This window comes from Geospiza fortis, unplaced genomic scaffold (genome assembly GCF_000277835.1).
Source record: "Geospiza fortis unplaced genomic scaffold, GeoFor_1.0 scaffold261, whole genome shotgun sequence".
NCBI lineage: Eukaryota > Metazoa > Chordata > Aves > Passeriformes > Thraupidae > Geospiza > Geospiza fortis.
Window position 1 is genome coordinate 270509 of NW_005054578.1, and position 8419 is coordinate 278927.

Consider the following 8419-nt stretch of genomic DNA (forward strand, 5'->3'; position numbering starts at 1 on the left):
GCTGGCTGAGAGCCGTGACCGCCGTTTGTTTGCGGTGAGAAGAGCCCCGGCCGCCCTTGTTCACTCGAGGGTTTCGGGTCCGCTCGTTGCTCCGGCCGTCCAAGCGCTTTTGCAGTGTGGAGGATCTCATTCCGTGGCTGCAGAGTGGGGACAGTTTGACTGCTGTGGGTTCAGCTGCTGACACTCGGGGATGGGTTCCAGCCCCGGCTCCAGGTGCCCACGGTGCTGGTTCCATCCCTGGTGCAGCACTGCCAGCAGCCTTCGTGCTTCTGGAGCTTTGTGACCCTCAGCCTGGCTCTGCACCGTTCACCCCTGCAGGTGAACGACAGATCAGGGATATGTCAGAGCAAAAAGAACAAAACATAAAAACCTCCTCCATCCTCAGGCTGCCGAGGCCCCGCTGGGCAGCAGTGTCTCCTCCTGTTCCTGAGTCCCTCCTGCTGTGAGACCCCTGGGATCGGGCGGGATGGGCATTCCCTGGGCGCAGCGGCGGTACCTGGGTGTGCCCTGCCAGCCTCAGGAGGTGCCAGCTGGGCTCTGCCCCTCTGTGCTGCCCTGGGGACACCTGAGCAGCCCGCGTGGGGCAGCCAGGCTGTTCGGGCTGTCCTGGCTCCCCGTCCTGGCAGAGCAGCGGCACGGGGCCCTGGAGGAGCGCTCGCTGCTGGCTCACATTCCAGCGAGTTCTCCAGGGCTGCGCGGGAAGGAGGAAGGGTGGGGACTGCTGGAACTGGCCGTGCAGTCCAAGGCCTGGCGGGTGTCGGAGGAAGCTGATGAGCTCATCTGACACACTCTGACTAATGCTGGCTCCGTGCTGCCCTGGGATGGGATTCCAGGATCGGTGTTCCCACCGTGCCTGGACACAGCAGGGATACAGGGACGCTCCCGCTGGTGCTGCTGCCCGGCAGGAGGTGGGGCTCTCGCCCTGGCTGCTGCAGCTGCTCTGTCCTGCACAAAACATGCTGGGAATCCGGAAGAGTCTGCCGGGCTGAGGGAGCAGGGAAGGCAGAGTGCAAATTCCCAGGTAGGGATGAGCCTCCTGCTGCCTTCTGCAGGCTGCTGCGATCCTGAGTACCTGCTGGGAGCTGGGGTCTGTTTCTGAAGGTGCAGGAGCCTTTCTGTACCCTGCCTGCAGCACAGGCTGGGGTCCCTTCCTGCAGCCCTGGCAGTTCCTGGAGGCTGTGCTGTTCCACCCCAGGACCTGTGGGTGAGCTGATAGGAAGGGTGAGGGCTGTTCCCCAGGGCCGAGCCCAGCCTGGCCTGCAGTGCTGACTGGAGTCACGCTGGTTCTATCCCCAGTGGTGTTTTCAGTCCTGGTGGGCTCCTGTCACCTTAGAAATCCTGAGAAAGTTGGGGTGGGTTGTGATTAATCTGTGTGCTGGGTATGCATGATCCTTTAGCTCTGGGTCACAGAAGTAAGGCTGGAACACAGGAATGTGACCTAAGAGCTGGGGATTTGGGGTTTGGTTGGTTTGGGCTTTCTTCTGTGCCCTCTGTGCTGTGGTTGTTGCTCATACCAGTTTGTGGCAGGGGCTCCTGGTGGCTCTGGTGGAGATGGGGCTCGTGATGCATGGGGGAAATCTGTCACCATTGTGTTACCCAGGGGCAGCTGTGGAGGAGTGGCAGCTCTGTGCTGACACCAAACCAGGGCATTTCCAAACCGCCCAGGAGAGGATTCTGGCTCTTGGAGGTGCCCAGCTGCTGGCAGTCAGGGCTGTGAACGCCAGGGCTGTTCCCAATCAGTGCAGCTGTCTCTCAGCCATGGGAGCAGTGCTGGGACTGGCGCTGTTGTTCACAGAGCACTGGCTCCAAGAGCTTCAGGTGCTGGAGCAGAGGCTGCCTCATGGCTCCTGCTGTCCCTGATCTGGCTGTCTGTGAGAGATTGTGTCTCTGCTTGGTCTGGAAATTGGAAGGTGGACGGTGCCCATGTCTGCTCATGCACAGAAGTGTACCTACCACTGCTGGAGACAGGTGTGTGGATGCTAGTGGACCCTCTGCCATTAGTGTGCTCTCACAGAAGGCTCAGTCACAGAATTTGGGAGTCACCACAAGTTTGGGACTTGGATTCTATAAAGCTGAAATTCTGTCACTTTCCTGGAAGCTGCAGGTATCCTCAGAGCAAGGTGTGAGAGTTAGAACGAACTGTGGCCCGTGGGAGGTGTGATCTAGCCCAGAGGTGAGCCAAAGGATGTGAGGAGGGGATTGGGCAGGGTGCAGGGGGAGATGGAGCAGTGCAGGGTGTGTAAGTGAGCGTTTGCTCAGCGCTCCTGGGACTCCTCAAGCCTGGCAGCTGCTTGGGTTTGATGTGGAGACACTGGCATGAAATCTCATCAGCTGTTCATCTGTGACATGAGACTAGATGTCCTTTTGAAGAGAAATTTCCACATCATTCAGTGTGAGGATGTTGGAGGATGCCATGTGGAAGGGCCAGCTGTTTGCTGTGCAGCTGCAGCAGGAAAGGCTCCTGGCACAGATGCTTGTGCCACGCAAGGCCAGAGCCCTGGTATAGTCCCGTGGTGTCCCTCATCCCCCAGTGCCTTTCTAGAGCTGTGCCAGAGTGATCTGAGGCTTCAGAGAGTCCAAGTTGATATTTGCCTCAGGATAACCCTTCAGACAACGTGCCCTGTGGAACCAAGAATTCCTGAATGTGTCATTGGCTTTTACTGAGGATTTTAGTGGAGTGTTGGCATCACCTTTGCCTCGCCCTTGGCATGGCTGGGCATTTCCTGGGCAGAGTCCTGGGCAGGTTCCACATCTTGTTTATTTCATTGCCTGTTTCCCTGCTGTGTGTGCCACAGATCCTTGCAAAGGGCCGAGCCAGGTGTCTCGTCCCACTCTGCCAAGGCACCTGGCACAGAGCACGGATGTGACAGTTACAAAACGTGGGCACCAGATTCCAGCAGAGACTCCTGGCATTTGTGCCAGTGGTGAGACAGAGGCCTATTCTTAGCTGGAATCCTGCTGTGGAGAGCAGAACTGGGTTTATTCTGGGCTCTGGTTTATTCCAATTGAAAGCCTCACCTGGTTGATCTTGTGGAGGAGAATGTCTCCCCTATGGCTTTGGGGTATTTACATTACAAGCAGAGCACTGAGGTTGAATTTTTTCTCACTCTTGCCCGGGCCTCTTTGGGCTGAAGATGAGACCTGGAGGGTTCTGCAGGGGCTGGGGACCCTGGGCAGGGCTGTGTCTCCCAGGGCCAGCAAGAAGGGCCCCAGTGAGAGTGGGAGCCTGCAGAGTGACAGCAGAGCAGTTTGGGGAGCCCTGCTGCTCGGGTGGCTGCTCAGGGCAGTCACAGCTCTGCTCTCTGCTTCAGTGTGCAGCACGTGTGCCAGGATGGCAGAGCAGGAGCCAACGGCGGAGCAGCTGGCCCAGATTGCAGCAGAGAATGAGGAGGATGAGCACTCTGTCAACTACAAGCCCCCTGCCCAGAAGAGCATCCAGGAGATCCAGGAGCTGGACAAGGACGACGAGAGCCTGCGCAAGTACAAGGAGGCCCTGCTGGGCGCCGTCACCGTCAGTGCAGGTGAGCCCTGCACGGCTAGGTCCCTGCTGGCCTGGCCTCTGCTCCCACGGGGCAGCTGTTCTCCCAGCTCAGGGTTTGGGCAGGAGCACAAAGCTGAGCCTGTGCTGCCCTGTGCCCGGCCCACAGTGAAGGGCTCAGGGACTGGAGGGCAGGGTGGCATTCTGCAGGGACTGTGGGCTGGGCCTGGTGCAATGGGAGCCTTTACAGAGTTGGAGCCTCTTTTTGCTGGTTTCTGTGCTCTTTCAAGAAGTTCTCTGGAAGGAAAAGGAGCTGTGTTGGCCAGTGTTGAGGATGAGTGTCTAACAGCTTTTTCTCTTGTCTCCAGATCCCAACGCTCCAAATGTGGTCGTGACCAAACTGACCTTGGTCTGTGCTACTGCTCCAGGCCCCCTGGAGCTGGACCTGACAGGTGAGCTGGGAGGGAATGCCAGGAGCACTGCTGGCAAGGGGGGTGAGCCTTCCTGTGTCAGAAGGGCTGGCAGCAGAGCACAGTGTTGGGCCCCAGCAGGTTCTGTACCTGGAGCCCAGCAGCAGCTCCGTGACACCTGGGTGTGTTGTGCAGAGGTGTGAGGGGCCAGGTGGGGCAGGTAGATTCTCCCAGCCTGCACGGTGACGTTCATGGCAGCTTCGAAATAGTGACAGCCTTGGAGCAAACATCTGCAAAGAAACAGCTCGGAATTAACTGCAGGGTTGTGCTTGCAGTGTCCTGTTGCAGGGCATTGCTTGCCCGGCTGCGGCAGCATAGGGGCCCTGCAGCTCCTGCCCCAGCTGCTCGTGCCATGGAAATTCACCCCAGAGCACAGCACAAAGGAGCTCTGAGCAACCCTCTCCTGTCTCTGTAGGTGATCTGGAAAGCTACAAGAAGCAATCATTTGTGCTGAAGGAGGGCGTGGAATACCGGATAAAAATCTCCTTTAGGGTAAGGATTCTGATCTGGAAATGGAAGGAATGGAACACCAGACTGCTGCAGTCCCAGCCTGGGGAGTGCCCGTGCCCTGCAAGTGGGGTTGTGCTGGAGAAATGGGCTCTGCCCACGTGGGGTGGGCAGCATGAATGGAGACATCCTGCTCAGTCCCTGCTCCTCTCTCTCTGCAGGTAAACAGGGAGATTGTGTCAGGATTGAAGTACATCCAGCACACGTTCCGGAAAGGGGTGAAAAGTAAGTGCTTCTCTTGGCTTGGTGTTGCTCTGTGTGAGTGAGGGCTTCCTGCTCATCCTGCTGCTGTGACAGTGACAGGGGCTGCCCAGCAGCTCCTCACAGGAGGGGACAGTCCTCAGTGCCACGGGGCCCGTGGAGCTCTGCAGTGCTGGGGCAGCCCATGGTCCTGCACAGCGTGTGATCCCAATCCCCCCGAGCACATTTCCCCCTGAGTTCGGCAGGAAGCAGGTCCCAGCTGACAGCACTGCCAGTGCCTACAGGTCACTCCCGCAGGAGGGGCCCATTCCTGGGGGGAAGGCAGCTCTGAACTGGGTGAGATTCCTATTGTTACAGCTGCTCTGTGGGTTGTTGTAATAGTAACAGACCTTTCATTTGCTTCAGCCTTGCTCCAGATGCAGGGGAGGCTCCTGAACCTCTTGGTGCCTCCATGAAGCCTCCATAGACTCTTTTTGTCTTTTTAGTTGACAAGACCGAGTACATGGTTGGGAGCTATGGCCCCCGAGCAGAGGAGTACGAGTTTCTGACCCCCATGGAAGAGGCCCCCAAGGGCATGCTGGCCCGGGGCAGCTACAACATCAAATCCAAGTTCACAGATGATGATAAGACTGACCACCTGTCCTGGGAGTGGAACCTGACCATCAAGAAGGATTGGAAGGACTAGCCCTTCCCGAGGCCAAACCCCAGAGAGCGTGAATCAGACAGTGGCTACCGTAGAATTCCCCCCCTGTACCAAAGTGCTGACATTGGAACCCTCTTACCTGTCACCCCCTTTATCATTTGACCAGAGAGCTCAGTTTTTTATGTGCCCCCTCCCCAGAGAATTGCTGAGTGCATTGACCAAACCATGCTGTCTGCATCTGGTCTCCAGCTGCCCGTCCTGGGGCTGTGCTGCCCCAGCACTGAGGGGAGTGCCCACTCCCTTGCCAGGCCCTTTCTTGCTTCCCACCTTCCTTTACCCAGGAGGTGCCAAAGGGGAGGAACCCCTGTTAGGATCCTGTGCTTGGCTTTCCTGCACACAGCTCAGGGTAGCTACTGCCTCCAAGTAGCTGAAGAATTTTGGTGCCAGGCAGCTGTCAAATCAGTTTATTGGCTCGAGTGTTTGTCTGCCTGCCCTTTCCGCCCTGTCAGTGTCCTGGGCAGCTTCATTTGTGGATGTTCCCTGTAACCATGATGCCTTAAATGTGTAACATGTATCCTCTAGGGAGGGGGTCCTGCCTCTGTTACACTTTTTAAACGCCACCTGCCCTCCCCGTCTGTTGGCATGGGCTCAGCTTCGTCACGCCCCTCATGTGTTATTAGGAAAGATTCACAACTTCCCACTTCACTGCTGGTCCGTTCCTCACCCGAGACAGGACATCTCCAGAGGGGAGTGGGAGTGACATCCTGGGTGACACCTGCCCCCCGAGCCCTGGCCTGGCTGGCCCCAGCCTGGCCTGCAGAGCCCCCCGAGCTCTCTGGGTGCCCTGTGGTCAGGGGGCTGAAGGGCAGGGCGTGCAGGGGTCATCAGGGCTGCCGTCACCTTGCACTTCTCCCTGCAGCCCAGGAGCTGCAAAGCACTGAGATTCCAGGACAGCACCTGCCCTCCTGGCTGCTTTGGGCTGAGGATGGACGAGTCTGTCTCTGCAGCTGCTCCTGATGCCATCAACAAAGAGCTTGCGATGGACAAGTGTTCTGAAGCGGTTAATGCCTTATGTATCTGTTCTGCCTTTAAAATCTGTGCCTGGCCTGTAGTTACTGCCTTGACACTGGGCCCCCGTGCCTGCCTCCACCCTGGGCTGCACAGCTGCAGCTCCTGGGGCAAAGCAGGGCCCCTGCAAGGCCCCGGGGCTGGGCAGGCGTGTGCCACCTCTGCAGCCTTTCGATCTGGATCTACCACACCAAGGTTACAACTGGGACCAAGTACATGTGGCTTCTCGTAGCTACGTCTTTGCCTCTAACTGCCCTCGCCCTGCCCCTAGAGAGATTTTTTTTGTTAATTTGATTTGGTGCATATTGTCTGTAAGTCCTAGACCCAGGTTAACAGGTTTGGAATCATCGTCTGCTTCTCCTTTTATGACAGTTAAATAAAATCTTTGAACTGACTGTGTACTGTCCATGCTGGATCTTCAGCATGAAGTGGCTGAATGGGATTTCTGCAGCCACCTAGGGTGGGAGAAGACCAGGATCTCAGGGTTTGCTAGAATGTGAAAGGGGAACTGGGACAGGAGAGGCCCCATGGCAGCACGTGTGCAGGATCTGTCCCTTGCTGTTTGCCCTGCTCTGCATTGCCCACAGTGTGAGGGGTGGGGGTGTGTGAGGCTGTGAAAACAGGGATTTCCAAGGGGGGCCTCTTGGCAGCAGAGGAGCAGGCAGGCTCTGAACCCCCAGCATGCCTGCTCCAGGTGCACACGCAAAGGGGAATTCCTGTGCAGTCACAGGAATGAGGGAGGCAATCAGAAAACAGTCCAGGAGAGGCAGCAAGATAAGACCCGGCGGATGTTTACAGAGCATGTGGCATGTTTGTGTTAAGGATAAAGGAAAGTGTAGCCATGGAAAGCTCTTTACAGAATCCATGGTGTGAGAGAATCTGGAGGAGGGGACAGCTCTGCTCCTGGCCAGACTCGTGAAGGTAACTGAGAACTCCATTGGCTCCCTCTTGTATTTGGTGCTCACAGCACAGGCCCCTTCCTTGGGCCTTGGAAAACTGCTAAAGAGGATGATGGACTTGGAAAGGACACGGACTGAAGGCAACAGTCTGGGCTGGGTAGGAGCTGGCATGTGGCCAGTGCCCTCTCCAGCAGACACGTCACTCCACTCATCCTGGTGGCTATGGAGAGCAGGACCCAGCTATGACCCCCCAGCCCTCTGCAGTGTGGAGCCACGGAGGGCAGTGTGGGGACTGGAACAGGGACTCACCCTCAGTGTGTCAGTCAGACAGAGCCCAGATGTGCCCGACAGCTGAACAAAGGCCCCCTGTGCTGGCCCCAACAGCCACTCTGCGGCCAGGGGATGAGCACCCAGCTGATGCAACCCCAGCGCTTTGGCAAGAGTTTCCACACCCAGGGTGTCGAAGCTTCTGTTAGATCGTTTTACCAGGGTGGGAGGCCTGCAGGGGCAGGACTGCTGTGCTGTGCTCCAGCTTTGGGGATTCTCTGCCTCTGTTCTTGGCACATTCCTCCGGCAGGGTGACAGCTGTGCTCCTGTGCCTGGTGCATGCCATGAGGTGGGAATGGGTGGCTCCAGTCACAGGCTGCGTGGGACAGACCATTCACATGAATTGTGGTTCCCAAAGTAAACCCTTAGCCCCTTCCAGGTGAGGCACCTTAAGGACCTCGGCCAGAAGCTGTGCAGGAGCAGCCCGGGCCGTTCCCCTTTTCCAGCGCTGCAGCAGCTCCCTCTGACCCCACAGCTCTGAGTGACCAGCTGCGTCACAGCAGCAGAGCTACCCCGGGGCAAGGCGGGCCCTTGAGCAGAGGCATCGCTGCCGGGCCCTCGGGCAGAGCGAGAGGCCGGGGCTCTCCGGGCAGTGGCTTCCAGCCCTGGAACCCGACAGGCCCCGAGGTGGCCCGGACTAATGCAGCGCTGATCCCCTCCCTGCCAGCCCAGCGTGCCTGCCCGGCCCTGGGTGGCCGCCGTGCCCTCACCGTGTGCTCAGCTTTGCCTTCCCAAACCTCGCTGGACTCTCCCCGGGCCTGACAAGAGCGTGTGGTTCAGCACCGGCCGCAGCAATGAACGGGCCGCAGCTGCTGGCAGCACTCGG

The 8419-nt window shown here is 58.1% G+C and overlaps 1 protein-coding gene across 1 annotated transcript; it reads left to right on the forward strand.

Annotated features, from left to right (window-relative positions):
- The first annotated feature begins 3304 nt into the window (after positions 1 to 3304).
- ARHGDIA (Rho GDP dissociation inhibitor alpha) lies at positions 3305 to 6762 on the forward strand. Its single transcript, XM_005429803.2, has 5 exons — positions 3305 to 3521; positions 3847 to 3930; positions 4364 to 4440; positions 4617 to 4680; positions 5142 to 6762. Exons 1-5 carry the CDS (start codon positions 3332 to 3334, stop codon positions 5339 to 5341), a joined length of 615 nt encoding a protein of 204 aa, XP_005429860.1. The 5' UTR covers positions 3305 to 3331; the 3' UTR covers positions 5342 to 6762.
- The last annotated feature ends 1657 nt before the right edge of the window (positions 6763 to 8419 follow it).

Coding starts and splice junctions, on each gene's coding strand:
- ARHGDIA (XM_005429803.2), top strand. CDS start 3,332: ATGGCAGAGCAGGAGCCAACGGCGGAGCAGCTGGCCCAGATTGCAGCA. Junction 3,931..4,363: donor CCTGGAGCTGGACCTGACAG/GTGAGCTGGGAG, acceptor CTGTCTCTGTAG/GTGATCTGGAAAGCTACAAG. Junction 4,441..4,616: donor GGATAAAAATCTCCTTTAGG/GTAAGGATTCTG, acceptor CTCTCTCTGCAG/GTAAACAGGGAGATTGTGTC.